This window comes from Propithecus coquereli, unplaced genomic scaffold, assembly GCF_000956105.1.
Source record: "Propithecus coquereli isolate 6110/MARCELLA unplaced genomic scaffold, Pcoq_1.0 Scaffold970, whole genome shotgun sequence".
Lineage (NCBI taxonomy): Eukaryota > Metazoa > Chordata > Mammalia > Primates > Indriidae > Propithecus > Propithecus coquereli.
Genome location: NW_012156063.1, coordinates 67,189 through 92,302, shown reverse-complemented (window position 1 = coordinate 92,302; position 25,114 = coordinate 67,189). Strand labels below are relative to the sequence as shown.

The following is a 25,114-nucleotide window of genomic DNA, read 5'->3' as shown; positions in this document are numbered from 1 at the left end:
TTAGAGTTATTCTTGCAGAATTCAACAACCTATTTATCTGTAAAGCAGAACACCACATACTTTAAGTGAAAGAGACTGAGATCACTTTAAAGTTCCAGAAGGACTGCTGCTGAGGAAACAGCCGGGTGCAATGCTAGGTCCAGCCGCACGCACCGCAGAGTCCTGTGCTTGCCTGTGTCTCAACGAGCCTGCTCATCCGTGGTCTGAGGTCTTCTCCTAACTCACTTCCACTGACGCAATGTAAGTCCTTCTCAAATGTTTATCTAAATACTTTCCTTTCTTCAAAAGCCGTCCTCATTTTCTCTTCATCTCTCTGAGATCCCTTAAAGAACTCAAGGGGAAAAAAAAAGATATGCTCCATTCTTTCACGAAATAAATGCAGCAATAATTCTGACAGATGCAGGTGACAGGTTATATCCATTAGAGATTTCCTGCTGGGATTTGCCAGTTTTCCTGAAACACAGATATGCCCAGTCACTCTCCTGTTCAAAAGCCTTTGATGTGTCCCTTCTGTCAACCAAATGAAGTTCAAACTCCATCACCTAACATTCAAGGCAGGTGGGAGGCCACATGGCCCTACAGGTAGTGGACAGTCGCGGTACAAAGGACGCTCCTTGACCCAGTGAGATGACGTGCCAACAGGGACCGGAACAGTGGCTGGTGCAGTCTAAACAGAGTGGAGGGGTGAGGTGAGGAGGAGGGAACTTGGGAGGAAGTGGAGAAAGGGTCGAGACACTGGAAGCTTCAACAAAACCAAACGGCAGGAGGAGAGAAGGGGTGAGGGAAGAGGACGCTGGAGCTGCGACTTCAGATGCAGCAATTCTGGGAGACAGCGCGGTCCAGGGAGCAGCTACGGGACCAGGACCCTGGAGAAGCGGAGTGGCCAAAGGACCCGAGGAAGGAACGTTAGGGCAGGGCGTTCACTTCCCACCCAGACTCTGAAGCTGCACAGGACGTGGGAGGACCACGAATGCTAAGCGAGCCAGGAGTCAAGGCCTCAGAGGAACGGGGAGAAGTGATGGGCAGGGCAGTAAGTGGCTATGACCAGGAGAGACGCAGGGTCTGTAGCACGAAACTGGAAGGTGAGGTCTCACGGCTGTGGAACCGCACTGGTTTGAGAGCAGCTGCACGCCAGCCCCACAGCACCCACTCGGCGCCCCGACCTGCATCTCCTGCCATGAGGCTGACCACGGAAGCCCAACGTGTAAGCCACCGAGTGATACCACAACCACTGAAAATTCCTGCAGACACTGGGCTATAGTTTGTGCTCAAAAAGAACAAGAGCCTACTGAGCCCTCCTTCCTTTACTCCTTGGGCAGGAAGTTCTTCAGCCTCACACAAGCAGAGCGAGGGGCCTATGCACAGCACTCACACGTGCTTCTTCTGCCGTCTCCTAACTGCATGCATCCTTAAACGCTCTCTTAGGTTTCTCCACTTCGTAAAGAAAGGAAAGACGGCATGAGCAAAGACCTGAAGAGAGAGATTTCTTCCTTCATGTGGAGAGGGGTGAGAGAGACAAATCACCAGTCAGCAGAATCTTTGTTAAAGAGTTCCTAGGGGTCATCAACCTTCACATAACGCAAGAGCCCCTATAAATCACTGACCCTCGTCAGGCAACTGGTTCTATGCACAGGGAGTTGTAAGTATTAGAAAGGTCTTCCTCCTAACCAGAACCTAATTTCTAGATGCCCATCCATGGCCCTTGCTTCTCTCTTCCATAGAAGTATCACTGAATAAATGAACTGCATTTCATTAACTGATGTATAAAACACCATCAACTGTAAGGTGCATCATTACTTTACGTATTGTGAAGGAAAAAAGTCTGTCAATAAGTTGTGAGATTCCATTGAATATCAAAAACACTCCAACTTTAAGTTGTACATCCCAGAAACAATGAAAATTCCTCTTCCACACAATAGTTCTTCAAATATTTAAAGACATCCTCCTTGGTACCCCACCTCAGTCTTTTCTGCATAATAACTATTAACATTTTTAGGGCCCTAAATCATTCATTTTTTAAAAAAAATTCTTAAAGAATCTAAAACTTCCAGAAAAGTTGGAAGTATCATATAAAAACTTTTTTTTACCCAGAACAATTTAAGTTGCCAGCATGATGCTTCAACACCCCAAATATCTAGTGTGCGTGTTCTTACAAACAAAAAGAATACAATCTCCAAGCCAGGAAGTTAACACCAACACTTTCCCACCATCTCATTGCAGAGTCATGCAAGATTCCCCCAGTGGCGTCCTTGAGAGCAGTCCGGACCAGAGTCTCAGGCTGCACTCAGCATCACGTCACGTATCATCAATCTCCGACAGTCTGGAACAGTCCCTCGGTCTTTCCTTGATGACTGCAACCTTGACCCTTTTGAAGACTGCAGCCCAGTTATTTAGTAAAAGGTACTTCTTTGTGGCTGGATTCAACTCGTGCACCTGCAGCAGTGACGGCACAGAAGCGAGCTGTGCCCGTTCCAGTGTGCGCTACCAGGTGGTGCACACTTTTGTATGTCCCACTACTGATGACGTTCACTTTGATTATCTGGTAAAAGTGATGTCTTCCAGGCATCGGCACCATTAAATTACTCTCTTCCCCTTTGTGATTATTAAGTATTCAGTGGGGAGGTACTCTGAAATGAGGTAAATATTCTATTCCTTATGAAATTTTCAACTTACTCTTTTACAGTTTAGAACAGAATGGATTCACGGTTCCTCTTTTAATAAAAATGAACGCAGTACTTCCAAAAACACCAGGAGTAGCACAAAACCAACATCTCCCTACATCTGATTATGTCCACAGGAACACAGGCCAAGATTCCGATATTTAAAAGCTAAGGAAATGGCCTTTAGTTAATAATCACGTAGCAGTGTGGGTTCACTAGCCACAACAGATGTACCGTACTGTGTAAGATGTAATAACAGGGCAAACTGGGTGCAGGATTATGGGAATTCTCTGTACTATCTCCACGATTTTTCCATAAATGTAAAACTGTTCTAAAAAATAAAGTTTACTGAAAAAAAAGACTCATTATATAAAAGGAAACAACTTCTCATCAGAAAAAACAGAGGCTAAAAAACAAGGAAATAATACCTTTAAAGCTCTGAAAGGAAAATTCTGTGAACCCAAAATTCTATACCTATGTCCTTGAACAATGATGGCAAAAAAAGACTTTCAGATAAGTGACTGTTGAGAGAATCTGTCACCAGGAGATCTGCACTGCATAAAATGATTTAAAAAAAGGACAACGACAGCAGATGGAAACTTGGAACCAGAGAAAGGAGTAAGAACACCAGGATGTTGACGCGCAGGTAAACATAAAGGCACCTTCGTCAGTTTTGCTATTCCCATCTCCTTCTCCCATGAGGGGCCCCTTTTATGCTTCCTCTAAAAGCTCCTCCAACTTAAGATCTGGGCAGTGGGTCTCAGCGGGAGCAGCCAAACCTTCCTAGGGGCATCCAGAAACCTGGGGAGGGGTTCGTACAAACGGGAGGAGCCGCTGGCACCGAGTACGCAGGGGCCAGGGAGGCTGAATGCTCCGTAATGCAAAGGACAGTCCTGCATAGCAAGACAACTGTCTTGCCCAAAATATCCCCCACAATCCTGAAGTGAGAAGCACTGTGAGGCATCCATCAAGGGGTGAGGCGTCCTCACCAGGCCTCTACGGCGTGCGGCAGCTGTGCCGGTGAGACTGCCTTTGAGCTCAGCGCTCTGCGTCCAGGCTCAGCATCGCACACATTGCTATCAGGTAAAAAAGTATCTTCCAGCCTGTGACCTATGAAACCGACTTCTAGAACAGTATTCTAAACCTACACAGATCCTTTATGTTACTTTGCCTTCTCCACTTCTGCTGCCAATGAGGAGAGAGAGGCGTAGGAAAGACAAAAAAGTGAATCAAGCGATGAGTTCAAAACCTACCCAGGATGCAGAGCCTGCGATGGCTAAGCTGGCCTGAGTCAGGATAGTACGATAGAAAAACAGTCTCAAGCGTCTGGCAGGCGGAAGGGCTTGCCAGTTCCACTTCAGATTTAGAAAAAAGAAAAAAAGAAAAAATTTAACAGCGTATGGAAAAGTTTTTAAACAGAACTGTTGCATTTATTTTTCTAAAGTTATTTGTATTTTTTAAAGCTACTGCTTAAATGTCTGTTTTATATTTTTTTGATAATCATGAATTTCTTTTTAAAAATGTTAAGAAACATACGGAAGATACAGCAGAAATCTGCAAACTCAGGCACAAATATACATATAATTTAAATTCATACTTCCTGCCATAGCAGTACATTTAAACTATAGGCTCCACCTTTTCTGAGGTCCTTAAATCCATATTCAATTAGAAGCTAAAAAACCTGAAATGGTAAACAACAGCATGACTATTGTATTATTCATTTTCTTGATGGGATTTTAGAATAAAGATAATAGATTTACATAAAGTGGCCCAAATTATTGATATTTAAAGGTATTTTGCAATGTGTTTGTGATTTGTTTTAATAAAGTATTTTTACTCTTTACAGTGAATTTTCTACATTTTACAAAGTATATTTTTCTATTCATTGCTAGATAATAAATATAGAGCTAATTAAGTTCTTAAAGAGAATATGATGAAAAACTGTAAGGAACCATACAACCAATTTTGTTCAACCAGCCCCAAAACCCCAGTAACCAGCACTTAATATTGCTGATTGAAAAGATTTAAAAAGTAACATTATTATTTGGTTACATGTTTATCTGAATTCTTCATCTTCCGTTAATAATGGAAAGAATGTTCACATATTCTTACAGACATACAGATAAAACTGTAAAGAGATTTTCCATTAGACAGTGATTTGACACAACTTAAGACTGTTAAACAACAACAGTAAAGTCTATATAAATTTTTAAAAACCAGGAAAACAGATCCTTAATTTTTAGACAAATGTGCATTATTCTGAACTATCCGAGGGCCCATAACTTCCCCTTTATACCGCCACATATCCGCTAACTACAAGACAAAGAACTCATTCTGCTAACTAGAGGTAACAAGTAAAACCACAAATCGAGCAGCCCTTCCCGTCAATGATGTCACCGGCACCAGACTGTGAAAGACGCCCTTCAGTCTCCAGGCCAAGGGCAGGCCCTAGAACAAACACGACCAAGCTCCTGAAACACTACTGACAAGGCAAGGAAACAAAGTACTGATGCTTAACAATGTGGAATTTAAAAATTAGTTATCAAATATACCCTTAAGTGGAAATAAAGCTCAATAACAAAACTAAATATTTTAATAAAATCATTAAGGGCAACACATTCATTTTGTTCAAGGCATTTTGCTGACCACTGCCGGGATTAAAGACACAAACCTTAACTTAAGGAAACTTGCAGATCTTTTCCTAGTGCCAGTCAAGCCCACAAACAAGGACGACATAAACGAAAAGGACGATGCCGTCGGAAAGGTACAAAGTGGCTCTGAGGATTGCAGGGGCCTTGGACTGCAAAGTAAGGAAGGGCTGTGACCCAGGTCTGTTTTTGACTTACCAGCTCATATTAGCTCATATTAAAACGCACAGCACAGACAGCTACTAATTCAATGTTTCTGTACTAAATGGAGGGAGGACAGACTGCCGTGTGAGCAGGAGAGGGCTAAAACGTGGATCTCTGGGTCCACCCCTTGAGATGTGAGTGATAGGTTGGGGTGGGGGAGTATCCTGGAACCAGTATCTTTCCAAGCACCCCAACTGATTCTGATGCAAGGGTCCTCCAACCTCCTAGTGCCACCCTACACGATGAAAAGGGTCACCTGCGGAGGGGAGTGCTGGCCAACGCACTACTATTAGCCAGCAAAGCAAGGAGTTGTCAGTGCGTAACAACTTCCTCTGGAATACAAGCAGAAACACAAGGACAGAGAGCCATAGCACAGAAAGGTTAGAAGAGGATCGTAGCTCTGGAGACTTAAGAGACGAGAGTCAGAGAAGGCCCCATGACGTGCGCTACTGTGTGCTACTTAGCCTGTGCTTCCCACCGCATTCTCAGAGGTGGCTTAGCGGCTTTCAGGAAGCTCAGCTCACTGGACTGAAATGGGGCCTTTCTACGACCACTGTCTCTCTGACCCTGAACACGGACTTCGCTTCTCATTAGTGTGTCTGCCAGGCCCCTCCTGCTCCTGCGGGGCTGTGCCGTGTGAGCTGTGCTGCCACCACATGTTCCCTCCACAGCCCCACACCATGCTTCCTGCTGGTTTTCCGAGTCCCACCTAGATGGCAGAGAAGAAGACAGGAACATCCTTCTAATTCCTTAAGGCAGTTGTCCTTGCTCAGTGCAGCTGCTCGGTTGCCTGGTTTTGCTTTTGCTGTGGATATGAGATTCCACACCCTTAGGACAGGGCTGGGGCAGATGAGCACTCAGGCAGCATCAACCCCACTGGCCCAGAGAACCACCCCTCTCTTCTTTCAGCATCCTCATGATGTTACTAAATAGTCCTTGTCTTAGGCATGCTTCTGCTTTGAAGATAAAACTTTTATTTTTTAGAGACAGAATCTCCCTCTGTTGCCCAGGATGGAGTGCAGTGCCGCGATCATAGCTCACTGCAGCCTCAAACTCCTGGGCTCAAGTGATCCTCCTGCCTCAGCCTCCCGAGTAGCCACAACTACAGGCATGCGCCACCACGCCTGGCTAATTCTTTAAATTTTTTGGTAGAGACAGGGTCTCTCTTTGTTGCCTAGGCTAGTCTTGAATTCCTGGCCTCAAGGGATCCTCCTCTCTTGGCCTTCCAAAGCACTGGGATTATAGGTGTGAGCCACAGTGCCTAGCCTTGCTTTTGTTAACGATACATCCATGTTTTTCATTTAAATAATTATGTAACTTTTTGGATTAAAATGTACCAATCCAGACCAGTCCGGTTTAGATTTCTAACTCTAGAATAGACAACATCTAAGTTTAGGGCATGTCTTCATAGTTAATCTTTTAATTTTACACTTAGCATATCTCTACTAATTATAAACCAAAGCAACCATCTTTATGTTTACATTTTTCTTGTCCACTTTTTAATATCATTCTATCATTATATGGTCTTTTAATTTCTATCCTGAACACTTAAAACATAAATAAAACAAACAAGAGACCACCTCATGAATACTTTCTACGTCTCTCCTTAAGTAAGAATACTTAAGGGCATAGAACTCAAACCTATTTCAGTTTAAGAATCTTCTTTTTGTGTTGCTTCTGAACTCTGGTTTGCATTATACTTTTGAAAAACAGCTTTAATAAGGTATAATTTACATGCCATCAGACTGATCTTTCTAAGTGTACAACTCACTGATCTGAGTAAAATTACAGGGATGTGCAACAATCACCACATCCAGTCTTGGGCCATTTCCATCACCCAGGAAGTGCCCTCATGTCCATTTTTTAAAACACATTTTTGTTTTGTTTTTTAGATCTCACCTATGTTGCCCAGGCAGGACTCAAACTCCCGGGCTCAAGTGATCCTCTACGTCAGCCTGCGTAGCCGGGACTACAGGTGTGCGCCACCACGCCCGGCTCCCTCACGTCCATCTACAGTCCATCTTCACACCCAGCACCACCCTACATCGCAACCAACCTGCTCTCTGGTGAAAGTCACTTCCCTAGACATTTCATGTAAGCGGAATCCTATGACAGTAGCCTTTTGTGCCTGCATTCTTTCATTGCGCACAATGCTTTTGAGGTTTCTCCATTTCTCAGTAGTTAATTCCACTTAGAGTTGATCCTTGAACAACACGGGTTTGAACTTCGAGGGTCCACTCACACGCAGATTTTCTTCCCCCTCTGCCACCCTGAGACGGCGAGACCAGCCCCTGCTCTTCCTGAGCCTACTCAACGTGAAGGATGGAAATCTTTATGATGATCCACTCCCACCTAATGAATAGTAAATATATTTTCTCTCCCTTTTGATTTTCTTAATAACAGTTTCTTTTCTCTAGTGTACTTTAAGAATACACTACCTAACATATATAACATACAAAATACGGGCTCATCAACTGTTTATGTTACTAGCGAGGCTTCTGGTCAACAGCAGACTATTAAAGTTAGTTCTGGGGGAGTCAAAAGTTATACACGTATTTTCAACTGTGCAGGGGGGTCAGCACCCCTAACCCTTGTTGTTCAGGGTCAACCGTAATTTTTAAACTATATTACATTGTATGGACATACCACATTTGGTTTATCCACTCACCAGTAGATGGGAGTTTGGGTTGTTTCCACTTTTTTGGCTGTGGGAAATAATGTTGCTACGAGCATTTTTGTGCAAGTCTTTGTACGGGCATTTCATTCTTTTCATTTCTCTAGGGTAGATTCCTGGGAGTAGGACTGCTAGGTTGTACAGTAAATTTGCATCTAACTTTTTGAGAAGCTGCCAGACTTTCCCAAACTGCCTGTACCATTTCACATTCCCGCTGGCAAAGCACTGGGGTTCCAGTTTATCCACGTCCTCAACAAATCTTGGTACTGACTTTTTAATTATAGTCATTGCAGTGGGTGTGAAATATTATCTTGTTTTGATTGCATTTTTCTAATGATCAAGAAAATGTCCAATCATTAAATCCTTTGCCCAGTGTAAAACTAGATTGTTTACCTTACTGATTTTGTAAGAGTTCTTTATATATTCTAGATACAAGTCATGTATCGGATGTGTGGTTTGAAAATATTTTTCTCAGTTTGTGGCTTTTTTTTTTTTTTTTTGACACAGAGTCTCACTCTGTTGCTGCAAGGTAGAGTGCAGTGGCATCATCATAGCTCACAGCAACCTCAAACTCCTGGGCTCAAGCAATCCTCTTGCCTCAGCCTTCTGAGTAGCTGGGACTACAGGCATGTGCCATGACACCTGGCTAATTTTTCTATCTTTAGTGAAGATGGGGTCTCACTCTTGCTCAGGCTGGTCTCGAACTCCTGAGCACCAGCAATCCTCCCACCTTTGCCTCCCAGAGTGCCAGATTACAGGCATGAGCCACGGCTCCCGGCCTGTGGCTTTTCATTGTTTTAATGGTGTCTTTTGAATGACAAAGATTTTTAATTTTGATGAAGTCTAATTTATTTTTTTCTTTTATGGACAGTGCTTTTAGAGTCATAGATGATAACTTTTTGTCCAGAATCACAAAGACTTTCTTCTAGAAGTTTATAGATTTAGTTCTTACAGAGTTTGTTTAATATCCATTGTAAAGTAATATATAAAGGTCTCGTTTCTTTTTCTTCTTTTTATTTCTTTGCTTGCATGTAGGTAACAATTGTTTCAACACCATTTGTTGAAGACTATCCTCTCCCCACTGAACTATCACGGCACCACTGCTGACAATCAATTAACCACAAAAAGATTCTTTCTAGACTCTTAATTCTGATCCATTGATCTGTATGCCTATCCTTGTGCCGATACCACAATACTTTGATCACTGAAGTTGTGAAATCGAGTAGTGTAAGTCCTTCGACATTGTTCTTTTTAAAAATTATTTTGGCTATTCTAGGTACTTTGCATTTCCATATAATTTTAGGATCAGGTATCAATTTCTATAAAACAGATACTGCAATTTTTATAGGTACTGCAATGAATTCATAGGTCACTTTGGAGAACTGCCACCTTAACAATACTGAGCACTCCAAGACAAGGTCACGAAATGTCTCTCCATTTATCCAGATTTTCTTAAATTTCTCTCAGAAATGTTTGTAGTTTTCAGTGTGCAAGTATTGCACTTCTTTTGTTAATAATACTCCTCAAATTTATCAACTCTTTTTGAGATGGAGCCTTGTTACATTGCCTAGGCTGGTCTCAAACTCTTGGGCTCAAGTCATTCTCCCACCCCTCAGCTTCCCGAGAGGCTGGGACCACAGGCACACACCACAGTGCCCGGCTAAGATGCGAGGTGTTTTTGTTTTTGAGGCAATTGTGAACGAACTATTTTCTTAATTTCAATTTGGAATGTTCATAGCTAGTATATAGAAATATCATTGATTTTTGGATAATGATTTTGTCTTCTGCACCCTTTCTAAACTCATTCATAGTTATTAGATCTAGTAGCTTTCAAATAAATTCCATCAGATTTTCTACATACACAAATTGTGAATAATACGTTTTACTTCTGCCTTGCCAATCTGGATTCCTTTTATTTCTTTTTCTTGCCTGCCTGCAATGGCTAAAACCACAAGTATAATGTTGAATAGAAATGGTGAGAATGGAGATCTTTGGCTTGTTCTTGATCTTAGGGAAAAAGCATCAAATATGATGTAAAACGTGGGTTTGTCATAGTTAGATGCCATTTATCAAGCTAAGGATGTTCCCTTTTATTTCTAACTTGCTGAGTTTTTTGTCACTTATCCTACTAATTGATTTTCAGATGTTAAAGATACCCTTATATCCCTGGGACAAATCTCCCTTGCTCATGAATCTAATCCAGTTTATATGTTGCTGGATCCTATTTACTAATACTTTTTAAAGGATTTTGTGCTCATATTCATAAGGGATATTGGCGTGTCATTTTCTTTCTTTCTTTCTTTTTTTTTTTTTTTGAGACACAGTCTCACTGTGTTGCCCGGGCTAGAGTGCCGTGGCGTCATCCTAGCTCACGGCAACCTCAAACTCCTGGGCTCAAGAGATCCTCCTGCCTCAGCCTCCCGAGTAGCTGGGACTACAGACATGTGCCACCATGCCCGGCTAATTTTTTCTATGTATTTTTAGTTGTCCAATTAATTTCTTTCTATTTTTAGTAGAGACGGGGTCTCGCTCTTGCTCAGGCTGGTTTCGAACTCCTGAGCTCAAACAATCCGCCTGCCTCAGCCTCCCAGAGAGCTAGGATTACAGGCGTGAGCCACCGCGCCCGGCCTGGCGTGTCATTTTCATGTATATCTTTGCTTGGTTTTGGTATAAGGGTAAAACTGGTATTCTCGCCTCTATATTCTGAAACAGTTTGTGAAAGGTTGGCTTTAAAAAAAAAAAAAAAATATTTGATAGAGTGCACCAGTGAATTTTGTGGTAAGATATTTAATTCCCAATTCGATTTCTTTACTTACTATAGGTCTACTCAGATTTGCTATTTTTTTCCTTGAGTCAATTTTGGTAATTCTTTTTTGTTTTTTTAGGAATCTGTTCATTTCATTTACGCTGTCTGATTTGTAAATGTACAGAAAAGAGTAAACACAGGAGGTCTGAACTGCTATCCTTTACAAGGTCTGCTTACAAAGCTGGCCCTTGGGTGGCACCAGGGAACGTGGATTTTGGGAGGGTTCTCACTTTGAGTGTGACTATACACTGAGTCCACCTGGTGAATCGCTGAACCTATGGGAGGTCTTTGGGACCCAAAACATAGCTGACATAAAGTTGTTCATAACATTCCTTTACAATCTTTTTAATTTCTGTGGAGTCAGTAATGATGTCCCCTTTCATTTGTGATTTTGGTAATCTGTGTCTTCTTTTTTGGTCACTCTACCTAAAGGTTTGTCAATTTTGTTGATAGTTCCAAGGAGATAACTTTTGGGTCCCTTGACTTTCTCTATTACTTTTCTGTTTTGTGATTTACAGATTTCTCCTCTAATCTTTATTATCTCCTTTGTTCTACTTGTTTTGGGTTTAGTTTGTTCTTTTTTCAGTTTCTTAAGGTAAAACTTAGGTTACTGACATGAGATCTTTGTTTTCTGATCTTAGTGCTTAAAGCTATCAATTTCCCTCTAAGTACCGCTTTACCAGCATCCCACAGATTCTTATGTGTCAAGTTCTTAGTGTTCATTTGGTTTGAAATATTTTAAAAATTTTCTTGTAACTTTTTTATTTGCCCTATGTGTTATTTAGAAGCGTGTTGCTTAATTTCAAATACTTGGGGATTTCTCAGATTTCCTTCTTTAGTTGATTTCTACAACATATTCTATTGTGGTTGAAGAATATGATCTATACAATTTCAATCTTTCAGAATTAATTGGGACTTTCTATTAGGGCTCTATTAACTTCTTGGATATGTAGATTAATGTTTTAATCAAATTGGGTAAGTTTTCAGTCATTATTTCCTCGAATATTTCTTTGGCTCCATTGTTTCTCTCCTCTTCTCTGGCACCTCCATCACATATGTTGGTATATCTGCTATTGTCTCACAGGCCTTTGAGGCTCTGTTCATTTTCCTTCAATCATTTTAAGAAACTTTTTTCCTTCAGATTGGATAATTTCTATTGATTTATTTAAATTCACCGATTCTTCTGCTATTTTGAATCTGCTATTGATGTCTTCTAGTGAATTTTTCATTTCCAATATTATACTCTCCAATTCTACAATGTCTATTTGGCCCTGTCAAGTAATTTTTATATTCTTTACTGAGAATCTGTATTTGTTGACTCATTGTTTCCATTCACTATTGTCATATTTTCCCTTACTTCTTTAAATATAGTTTTCTTTAGTTCTTTGAACATACTTATATTAATTGTTTTGAAGTTTTTCTCTGCTAAATCCAGTATCTGGGGACACTTAGAGACAGTTTCTTCAGAATGTTTTTTTCCCCCTGATTGTGAGTCACACATCCCTATTTCTTTGCATATCTTGGAATCTTTTGTTCAAAACTGGACATTTTAGGCCGGGCACGGTGGCTCACACCTGTAATCCTAGCACTCTGAGAGGCCGAGGCAGGAGGATCGTTTGAGCTCAGGAGTTCGAGACCAGCCTGAGCAAGAGCAAGACCCCGTCTCCACTAAAAATAGAAAAAAAACTGGCCAAACAACTAAAAATAGAAAAAATTAGCTGGGCATGGTGGCACATGCCTGTAGTCCCAGCTACCTGGGAGGCTGAGGCAGAAGGATCGCTTGAGCCCAGGAGTTTGAGGTTGCTGTGAGCTAGGCTGACACCACGGCACTCTAGCTAAGGCAAGAGAGTGAGACTCTGTCTCAAAAACAAAAACAAAAAAACCAAAAAAACTGGACATTTTAGATAACATACCGTAATGACTCTAAATTCTGAGATTTTTTCCCCCCTTAAGTTGGTGTTGTTGCCTTATCTGCCTGTTGGCTTTTGTTTATTAACATGCCTGGGTTAAACCTATGAAACCTGTTTCCTCTGTGGTGTGTAGCCAATGATACCTCCACTCGGTTTCTTATTTTTTTATGTTCTTTTTTTCCCTTCTTTTTAAGACTGACTTCCTAGGGATTGCTAAGCCATTGGCTCTCCTCTGCTCGCCTGCCTGCCTCTGTGAAGTGACTTCCACAGACGATGGCAACGGGCACTGATGTCACCCCCTATTCCAGACAGAGCCCTTCCATTGGCACAGAGGAAGCCACCAGTCCTCACAGCTGCTCCCCCCTGGCAGAAACTCCACACAACACAGTTTTGTAGAGTAGGAAACAGCCCCTACTAAATATCATGGCTTTCCATTGTTCTTACCTGAAATTTGGCAGTTTTTCAAAGCACAAATGTGTCTCAGAGTATTGTAGGCCTTTGGTTGATTTCCAGAACACTGAAATAACTGTTTTCGTCAATTCTGTCCAGTTTTATAGTTGCTTTTTTAGAAGATTTGCTGATTTCCTCAGTTGGTCATAACCAGAAGTACTACCCCTCTCTCCCCATTATTTCTAATCCTATCTTATACCTATTTTACAAAGTTTTTCTCTCATGTTTTTTATTCTGAAATATTTCAAATGACCAAAAATTAAAGAGAAACACCTGTGTACCCAACACTCAGATCAAGAAATGTGACATTACAGGTGTACTTGAAGCTCTTCATTTACTTCTCCCTGGTCCTATTTCCTTTCTTCCCTCTTCAGAGGGACCCACTGTCCTAAATTTGGTATTAATCTTATATATGTTCTTATTATTTTATACCTATGTATTCTTAAATAACTACTGTTTTACATTTTAATATTACTCAAATGATATCTGACTATAAATATTCTTCTATAACTTACTGTATTTGGGGGATTTATTCATATAAATAAATATATGCAGCTTTAAAAAATATATGCAGCTTTAATTCATTCATAGTTAACTGCTGCATAAATATGACACAATTAATTCATTCTCCTCTGACGGACATGTGTTTACGATAATCTGCACATGTGCAAGAGTAACAAGGATGTAGAGAAGCATAGGGAGAGGCTGCAAATGTTTGTGTAAGTACATGAAATCTCCCCTTCGGCTCCCACGTGGGTTGGAGGTGGAATCCATGGCCTTCCACAGAATCTGGATTTAGAGTCACAAGAGTCCTTAGAAAGCATTTTCTCCAACCCCAACACAGGAGGTAACTTGGCCTAAGTCACAGAGCACATAAGTGGAAAATCTGGGACTAAACCTAGGTTTCCTATCTTCTTTATGTCCTTGTTTCTCAAAGCAAGGTCTGTGAGCCAGCTGCATTAGCATCGCGTGCACACTTATTAAAAATACAGACTCTTGGGTCATATTGCAGTCCTACTGAATAAGAATCTGCATTTTAGCAAGATTCCTAGGTAATCCATATGCACATTAAAGTTTGAAAAGTATTCCAGAGTATATATCTAGGTGTCAAATTACTGGATCACAGTGTACGAATTCTTTAACTACACTGGATAGTGCCAAATTTCTCTCCAAGGTATTGTACCAATTTACTTTCCCACATTATTCTAATTTTCTACACATCTAATCACTACACAGAGCCATTTCCTATTGCTCTTCTGAACACCTCCATTCTGTTTGTCTTACCAAAGTTAAACTTCCTGAGAACATGTCCTCAAACTATACCCCTGAGGTTCCTTATCTGTGCTGTTACACACTAATCTGTGATAAGAGTTTTATGTCAAGTACGTTTGGGACACATTAGGTTCATCAACATAAAGTGAGTTCTTGAAGACTTCTCAGAGCCCCCAGGAACTTAATGAGCACCAGGAGCCTCTAACCGTGGAAGACATTCTAAGCATTTTCCAAAACTTATTTTACAATTTGTCTTTTCTCTTCCATGGATCATCTATGAACACATCTAGATAAACTAACATTTCAGGGAACATACACGGGAAATGCTGCATTAATTTATAGGATCTTCCCACCCTTTTTAAACAAAAATCCTTTAAAATTTTTTTTAAAGATTTCAATTCCCACATCATCTCACAGTTTTATTAAAAGACTCTCATTCTAGCTGTTTCTCTGTGGTTTTGTCTATGTAAAATAATCACTGGGAAAGACAAATACATTTTGCTCAACTGAATTTCTCCTTGTCCATTTTTCTTCATGTTTTCAATAAAGAAAAAATCAGCATGGAATAAAGAAGCTGTCTTAGGTCCAAAATTTTGAACAATTTTTCTTTCCTCTAAGACAGCTGAGAAAAACAAACTAGCACCTGCTGAGACCCAGTAGGAAAACTGTCTTGAGCCCAGTGTTCCCACACAGATGTTCAGCTAAAGTAAACTGTCCCATAGTTTCCCTTTGGTTTCCCTCAATAAATTAAGTTACAGGACTCCAGCTATCTCTGGATAGTGAAAAATCACATATTCTTTCTATTTTATTCTTTGTGTTTTTCCTTAGTTTCAGTTTTTCTACAATGAGCATGTGTTACTTTTGAAACTGGAAAAAATGGATTTTAGCTCTAAAAGGCTTAGTTCAAAAGGAATAAAATAAGTCACAGGGAAATAAAATTTAAATCTATCTGTATTATTCTATCGAGATACACACAAAAATATCAGTAGCTCTTGATTACGGCAAGTCTTTGCAAAAAAATTGTTTATGACTGGATTATGTGACATTACATGATAAAAAGTTAATTCTTTAAGCCATTGAACTCTAAAAATTTTTATAAATGCAATATTAACCCCTTTTTTTTGAGACAGAGTCTTACTCTGTTTCCTAGGCTAGAGTACCGTGGTGTCAGCCTCACTGCAACCTCAAACTCCTGGGCTCAAGCTATCCTCCTGCCTCAGCCTCCCCAGGAGCTGGGACTACAGGCGAGCGCCACCACGTCTGGCTAATTTTTTTTGTTTGTTTCTATTTTTAGTTGTCCGGCTAATTTTTTTCTATTTTTAGTAGAGATGGGGTCTTGCTCTTGCTCAGGCTGATCTCAAACTCCTGAGCTCAAGCCATCCACCCACCTCGGCCTCTCAGAGTGCTAGCATTACAGGCATTGAGCCACCACGCCCAGCCACAATACTAACCTTTATCTAGGTTTCCACTTAAGGAGACAGAGTGGTGAAACTGAAAGAACACCGGCAAACTGGGGTCTGAGCCCTACTCTGACGGCCATTACCTGCCTCAGCCTCCTTCCTGCTCTGTAAGATGAGAGAAGACCCACATCACCATGGTTATTGTGAGGACTAAGAAAGAAATTTTAAAAGCTCATAGTATAGTGCCTGGCATACATATAGTAAGTGCTCAATAAATTGTGACAATTGTTATTAAAACAATCACATTAGAAATATCCTAAATGCTTCCACGAGAAATGAAAAAATATTGTTACTACTGTAATTACGCTAATTACTAAGTCGGTTTCAACATTTATCCTAATGAGATAAAAAAGTATCCTTCCCAGTCAGGTAATCCTTGAGAATCTATGACATAACTTGGGCAAATGATTCCAAATCAAACACATCATCTGTCAGAGTCATCTAGTAAATGCAGAAATGCAAAACAACTAAGAATTTAATCACAGCCAGTTATTTAATAAGTGCAAGTTTTACAGACTATTATAATCATTACTGAAGAAGAAGAAATTCAACTAACGGGAAAAGACAGGTGTCTCCACAAACAAATGGTAATGCCAAAAGTAAATATAATCATAAATTATGTCAAAAATTATATAGCTTCAGCAGAAGTAGAATGTCTTCTCTAAAGCAACAATTTCTACGATTTCTAGGAGGAAACACAAAATCGACAACTCCCTCTTCTGTTTACCTGGGTGAGTCATGGTGACTGGCTCCTCTTTGGATTTATTATTGTAGATGACCACAGCAACCGCATTATGGAAAGCAGCCCGTGATATCTTCTCCTTGAATGTGCAGTTTCCCCTCTGCAGCAAAGCAATCCACTGTTTGATGTTAGGAGGGACAAAGAACCGTGTTTGAGGATCACAGCCCAGATGATCAGCAACTAAATAGAAAAGAAGAAAGGTATTTATTAAAGATAAATAAAAGCGACCGAGTCCTTATCAAAGTGCTGAACTGTTCTCTGAATGCCACAGCATCAAAACACTTTCAGCCAACTCACTGCCAGCAGAGCTACGAGATACCTACAAACGACAATGAATCTGAATCAATATCTGTGTAGGGAGAGAGGTGCACCATTAAAATGTTACCTGTAAGGTAAATTAAAACAATGAAAATTTCTTTTTAACTTTACAGATTGATATCACTTGCACTTAACTAGTCTATCCATTCATACCCTACATCACCACCAACCACTACCACCACAGTGAGAAAACAGGAGATTAATTTTGCTTGGGGTAGATGAAGAAGTCAAAGTAACCTTTGGTTCAGTTACCAAGTGGTGGTGTTGAAATTCAAGCATGTTTGAACAAATTTCTAAGGAAATTTTTAAAGTTCAGTTTTAGCCTATATTTGAAAGTTGAAGTAGTTTAAATAACATCAAAGTAGAATATTCCTGTAATTCACATTTACTGGTAAAAATTATTCCACAGCTCAGCATTAAGATGCATTTACCGTAATAGGATACGAGAAGACACCAAGACCATCCCTTGGGTCTACAAATTACATGGCTATTGTTCTAGATTTCTGGGGACAGTTTCTCCCAAATACCCGTAGGTACCTGAATCTGTCAGACCAAGCTCCTCACTTCTGATTGTGCACATGGCCATTACAGCTCTGGTACCCTCTTAAAAATCTTAAAAAGCTGCCCCTGGCTGCTCCACCCATTCTGCACTCTGGCATGCGTACCAGGTTCACGAAAGGTTAAGATGAGAAGGGCAGTCGAGAAGTGGAGAGAAGTCACTGAAGGTTAAGTCTGAGACTGACGGCACGCAGGGGCAGAGCATGGCTGCCCTGTGCCTCCTGGAGCCAGCCCCTGCCAGTCCCGTGTGTGCTGGGGAGGACTTGAGGGGGAGTGGGAAAACACAGCACACTGACCCAAAAGTGTGATATGAGAAGTAAACAAATCAAGACAAATATTGAGCATTAATCAGTAATAGAGTGTGACTGTAGTACGTAAAGAGAGGACAGCAGTGGGGAAATGTTTGTTCTCCACACACCTGAAGCACACTGCTTAGCAAAGAAAGGACAATCCTGATGCCACTTAAACTGTACAACGTAAAGATGCCACTTACCAGAGAAATATTATAGCTGCTAGTCCCACTTACCTATCTGTCTCCAAATCTTATAATTAATCATGGTGAGAGATCGAAATGAGAGCATATTTCCTACCAGTGGTCTCCTGATACATAAAGTAAGTGGGAGAAGAATGTTTTCACAATTTGTCATGATTGATATTGACACTACAACTATTACCTACCCTTTTCCTTAAACAGTGTCTGCACCCTGAAACGTCGACCCTTTCTCAGTCAAATTAGACAGGGAGATAAAAACCTATGTCATGATTGTAGTAATCAATTATTGAAAGGCACAGTCAACATATCATGAAACTTTAAAATCCTGAAACAGATTGTTTACTTCCAGTGATATCTGTTTCACAGATAATTACGCTGTTTTAAAATAACAAGCAGTTAGGCGACATGTTACAATAGCCTCGTTGTCTTAGGAAAACCTCCAATACTGTATCCAACTAGTGACAAAAAACTGGTTTTAAGCGTTTCATTTGTTATTTTTCAAAACACACTGCTACACAAACCCTGGAAGAAAATGCAGAAGCAAGAATGTCTAAAGGAATCTGTATATTTATCTTCTGTGAAACATTTATTCGTTTTTCTGTGGCCGTGCACGCATTCACAGTGTAGCACAGAGGAAGTGACGGCTACAGAATCGGCAAGAGCTTGGGTCCAAATTCTAGACCAAATACTTACCAGCTGAGCAGCTGTCACGCGTTACTTAAATTCCCCGATCTTTAGTTTTACTTATTTATAAAGACTGAAATATTCTTATCTCATAGTCATGTAAGTAAAAAAGCCTTTAACAATTCCTTTATTCTTGACTGCCTAAAAAAAAATCCTTCCCCTTTAACCGGTGCCTGTCCTGTGTTGTCCTAGCGATCCAGCTCAGTGTCTTGGGTATTTTCTGAGCCAAAACACGTGAAGCTCGCCCAGGCTGGGCACCACGCTTCCCTCCTGTATCCCGCCGCAGCTCCTGATCCCAAGGCTGTCCTCTCTGCCCCCTTCCTCTTGAGAGTGACACAGTCCACTTCCAAGAACAGCAGTTCAGTAATATTCACAATGTTCTAGGCATAAAAAGGCACAGCAAGGGTGCAACACAGACCAAAATTTATCAAACATCCTGAAGAACTTAAAAATTCTCCTAAAGGAATCCCTACCCACTAAAAACAGATTCTATTAACTACGTGACCAAGACAAAATCCAACAGACCATGGGAGCAAAAGAATGCTCCTGTTCCTCAAAATTCATCCAAATCATCACTCATAAAAGGCCTCTGATTTTATATCAGTAAGAATATAATACGTAATAAGCCATAGCAAGATAGGCAAATTTCTGTTCAAGGAAGTCATATTTATTTTTCAGAAGAAGAAAATAAGAGGTTTTTGTAATCAAGAACTTAATACTGTAGTATACTTATTTTATCTAGTTATTCCTTCCTGTAATTAAACTAAACATGAACAATGAAAATAATGTGAACAGCTCTATAACAACTTTCTAAGAAGACTAATGATTATGATTAAGTGGCACTACTTCAAAATTTAGTAGTTGTTTACACTTGAAGCAATTTATTAAGTTAAGAAATATTATGGCATAAAGATCTATGTAATTATGACCCATTAAAATTTATCAATAGTGATTTTGTTCAAATTCAGAATCATTTTCCTTACGTGCAAAATTTTATAAGAGGATACTACTCTGAATTCCTTGCATTTATTAGTTACAGAGCCAGGAAAACCTTATTAGAAGTCTATGATAAAAATTTAAAATTATAGATAATAAAAATTTTGTACTACAGAGAAACTTAATTTTTTTTCCTAAATGGTCATTCCTGTAGAATCCAAAAATAGTAATGAGAATTTTATTTACCTCTCAACAGAAACCAAAAAATTATGGGATCCTTATCTCAATGAATATTAACTTATGTTCTTAGCAACATGCAAAGCACCAAAGGAGCAATGGAACACACATCTTGCTTTCACGTCTTACAGAGCCTCTAAATTTACTGAGATTGGCACAGAAATTAAACACTGACAAGATGGCAGAGGGTGCCAATACCAAAAGCACTTAGAAACTGACGGCGGGAAAGAGCAGCCCAAAGGTAAAGGTTTGGTGGGAGGTGGGACCTAAATGGAACCCCAGAAGCGCGCAAGCACACAGGAGGGGCGGGCGCTGCCAGCGGAACAGAGTATGTCTGTGCCCTTCTCTTGAACACCTGTGACGACCAAATAAGATGCTATGTGACAGAAGCTATGGCAGGTTACATATTTAAGATAATCAAGTTCTGAAAAGATTCAAGGGGAACAATTTCTGGTAGGAAGAATATATAACTAGTTAGAGAGTTGTATGAATGAATGAAATCTCTCTTCCCCACTCCGCCAGTCTGAAATTCTCCTCCACTTCGATTCATTTGACTTAATAAGACCTCATTTCTTAAACATGCAAGCCCCCCACACGAGCAGCAGCCGCCATGTTGTGGTATGGTTTGTGGTTTCCTTCCCAGCTCTGGGAACCATCAATATGCTGCAGGCTGCAAATCCTTCAAGCCCAGCGCAAGGCCAAGCAGAGTGGTTCATGCCTGTCATCCCGGCACTTTGGCAGGCCAAGGGAGGAGGATGGTTTGAGGCTAGGAGTTTGAGACCAGCCTGTGCAACACAGGGAGACCCCATCTCTATGAAAAATCAGCCAGGCATGATGGTACACACCTGCAATCCCAGCTACTGGGCAAGCCAAGGGACAATCACTTGAGCCCAGGAGTTTGAGGCTGCAGTGAGCTATACTGATACCACTGCACTCCAGCCTGGGTGACAGGGAGAAACCTGACAGTTAAGACAGGTAGCCATCTTCACTCCAGGCACGTGGCACAGCTACCCAGACGCGCCTCTCCCACTCAGAGCCTGTGTGTTATTTCCTCCCTCTGAAACGCCAGTCCCACTGCTCTCGCTGTCCACCTCTGAGTCTTAGGATTCCACTAAATTATCTTTTCCAGAATGCCTTTGCAGACTCCTAAGACTGAGTGAGATGGGTGCTTTTTCAAGTTGCCATGACGCCCTGAGATTATATCCATCTTGGCATTTATCATACTGCATAAGTAACTGGCTGTTTATTTCGGAATCTTTCCTTCTAGAATGTGAGGTCTAGTATCTTCTATAAAATGTATGGCACAGAGTAGATCTTAACATACTTGATGAAGAGAGAAAGGGAAGAATGACAGGGAAATCAAGCAAAAACCGAATTTAAAAAGCTTGTGCCAAAGATCTCTTTTTCAAATGGTAATGTACTAACTGTAATAATGTTCCATTAGTTGTTTCCTACAAAAGATGTAAAAATAAAACTGAGACCAACTAGTTACCTCACACTTAGATGCTTCAATTGTCAGATATGTTCCTGTTATTTGCTTTCCTAGTCCTGAATTAGATTATAATCTCTTCAGTCTTTTTTGTTTTTTGGGTTTTTTTGGAGTCAGAGTCTTGCTCTGTTGCCCCAGGTAGACTTCAGTGGTGTTATCGTAGCTCACTGCAACCTCAAACTCCTGGACTTAAGTGATCCTCCTGCCTCAGCCTCCCAAGTAGCAGGGACTATAGGCGTGCACCACCACACCTGGCTAATTTTTCTATTTTTTGTAGAGATGGGCTCTTGATCTTGCTCAAGCTGGTCTCTAACTCCTAACCTCAAGCAATCCGGCTGCTTCATCTTTTCAAAGTGCTAGGATTATAGGCGTGAGGTGCCACACTCGGCCCCATTACCAATTTTTTTAATTTCATTTGTAATGTTCAGCTACTAGACTTGTGTCTAGCTTTCATTCCTTTATCTACTTCCATGGATATAACTTACTCTCTTATTATTTCTGCATTTGCACTTAAATCTAACATCTTATTTCTTTTTCTACTTCATTGGGTGTTTAGTCTTGTTGGAAATGCTCTACTCACCCTTTTCTCTTAATTTTCTGTTAACTTATTCATTAAGTCTCAATTTTCTCTTAACCTTGCATCTACATGTTATTTCTCTCATTTTTTTTTAATTCTCTCCCTTCTCCTCGTCTCTGCCGGTCTACTTCTGCTACATTTTTCTTTTTGGTAGAATTAGTTATCATAATGGCCAGTAAAAATGATCTCAATCTTATTCCTTCCTGATTTATCAGAACTTTATACTAATGATCATTCCCTCTTGTTCTTTTTCCTCTCATTTAAACCTGTTGATCACTTCCATCTCAAAGATAAAGAAGAAAAAAACAGATATCTTAGATATCTCAAAGACTCCCCTCTACTGCCACTCTTTTCAAGAGCCATCTGTACCTACTGTTCCTATCCCCTTGTTGTCTACTCATTCCTCAGCACATTTTAATCTTCCTGCATCCCACCACTCCACTAAAACTGCTCTGACTAAAAGGCACCAATAACCTCCACGCTGCTAAATCCCAGGCCACTCTGTCCTCCAAACTGACCGGCTGGGCTGAGCACTCTCCTCTCTGCACTCCCCAGCCCCACTGCTCCCAGTGTTCCTGAGCACCCAAGTCCCCTGGTGTAGGCCGAGCACTCCCCAGCACCGCCATTCTTACTGTACCAATGGTTCCCTTTTCTGTTACTGGAACAATGATGCTTACTAACATCTCGTGCCAAGCAGCCCTTTTTTGAGAAACTATTCTTCATTTTCTACTTACATGAGTCCAGTTTCCCATATACACAGCTCAATCAGGTCAACGGCACGCTGAGAATCAGGAGAGGACTATGGAAACTGCACACAGGGAAGGGGTCCATTCCTTGCCATTCCAAGTAAAAACTCTGGCGTTAACTGTGATGAGGAAACCAGAATTCTTGGATGTTCCACTGGATTACATGGAAGGAGGCATGGACAGGAGTGTCTGCCACAGTCAGGTTTATGGCAAAAATGACTCTAATATAGTTTATCTGTTTCTGGGTTGTTCTGCCCCAACTCCAGGCAGGGCCGTAGGACCACCTTGGAGTCTGAAGTGAACTCGCGGTTGGCCACCAGCATCTGCTTATTTTTAAAAACAAAGCAAACCCAGAAACCTTATTAATTCAGGCACCTACAGATCACTTCCATGATAGCATATGCTTTAAATCAGTGGTCCCCAACCTTTTTGGCACCAGGGACTGGTTTCACTGAAGACATTTTTCCACAGATGAGGTGGAGGAACGGTTTCAGGATGCTTCAAGCGCATCACATTTATTGTGCAGTCAGACCTCTCTGCTAGTGATAATCTGTACCTGCAGCCGCTCCCCAGCGCCAGCATCACCGCCTCAGCTCCACCTCAGATCAACACGCAACTTAGATCGCCCCCGCATGCTCAGTTTACAGTAGGGTTCGCACTCCCAGAGAATCTAATGCCGCCACTGACCCGACAGGACGTGGAGCTCAGGCGGTGATGCGAGTGATGGGGAGCGGCTGTAAATATAGACGCACTTCGCTGTCTCGCCTGCCCACCGCTCACCTCCTGCTGTGCAGCTTTAAATGACACCTATGTGGGGTGGGGGGAGACAGATGACCTAAGACAAGCCACACAGGAGTGAAGAACGTAAATTACATACGTGAAGGGCTGGCTTTTTCTGTTTGCCACTGGATATGAATAAGGAAACAAGTGGCTCCAGTTGTTGCTGGCAGTCACCTTAGGATACAAAGGAGACTCACCCCGGGATGCAGCTGAAGCTACAGACAGCAGAGAGGAGCCGGAGAGGAACCAGCTCCCTGCGAACACTGCCACGGCACTGAGTCCTTAACCCGAACCGCGGCTCTCCCTCTCAATTTCCCATTCTGAGACAGGATAAATTTCCTCATTATTTCTAAGCAATCTAACTCAGGGATTTTGTTACCCAGAGCACTCATTTTTTCTGAGTCAAGCAGACACTGCCTAGATTAGAGGATTACCCCTGCTGAGTGGCTCTTGATTCATCAGGATCCACATTTAACAATCCAAGCCCACCAAAAAGGCCAAGGCTAAGAGGAAAGCTTCCTTGGAAAGTCCTTTGTGTACAAGGAGGAGGTACGGTGCCCATCTTTTCCTTCGCGTGAGGGAAGTGCCAGCTATTTGGGAAAGGAGAGCTTCACAGGAAGAATAACATCTAGAGCAATGGTTCTTGACAAGGCTCTGGGGACAGAATTCAGGGGTTACTGTAATTTGGATGAGGGGAAACCATCTTCATTTCTGCTAAACTCTAATTTAAATCTAGCATTTTCTTTACGAATATAGACAACAATGTACCTATAACTCTGCAAACAACAGCAATCATGTTACAGTAACTACAGATACTGCAAAATGCTGGTAAAGTTATGAGACCTGCCACTAGATCTTGCTACTCAATATGTTGATAAAGCACACGTATTACCATTTCGCGAATATCTAATATTTTGATACTGCGTGTTCAGTATACTTGATTTCCTTTAATCCTATTTCCCTTTTTTACTGACTACTATTCTGAGAGGCAGCCCACACATTTGAACAGTTCTAAAGAAACATTCTTACCTTTTTGTATAGAACGTTTAAGAAGGCAACAAAGTATCTTCTGTGCACCTAGAGTGCCTCCGCACTACAGGAAGGGTGCACAGCAGCCGAACTATCAGCAGTCCAACTGTCGGCAGCCATCCATCACCGTCTGTCTCTTGTACTTAGTGTACACCTCGAATGGATTTTGATTATTTTTCACATCCTTACAACGCAAATATATCTGTTGGATGTTCTCCATGACATGATAAATAGCATCTTAACAGTAAGTTTAAATGATGGCTAATACAAATCACTTAGCATGAAAAGTTACGTTCAAAATAATTTCTATTAAAACTGATGCAACACATACTTCATGCAAGAGAGATGTATAAATCAAAGTAACTAAAAATTATAGCTCAGCCTTCATACAAATTTGGTATCATAGTACAACGCAGTGTTAATTATTCGGTCCACATCACT

At 41.0% G+C, this 25,114-nt stretch overlaps 1 protein-coding gene across 3 annotated transcripts in view; it reads right to left on the bottom strand.

Moving 5' to 3' along the window:
* Positions 1 to 25,114, bottom strand: part of RNF130 (ring finger protein 130) — an 86,470-nt gene that overhangs the window by 42,821 nt on the left and 18,535 nt on the right. For all 3 annotated transcript variants that reach the window (XM_012665147.1, XM_012665148.1, XM_012665149.1), the window contains exon 2: positions 16,812 to 17,006. In XM_012665147.1, the coding sequence (XP_012520601.1) occupies positions 16,812 to 17,006 (195 nt within the window). The remainder of the gene's footprint in view (positions 1 to 16,811; positions 17,007 to 25,114) is intronic.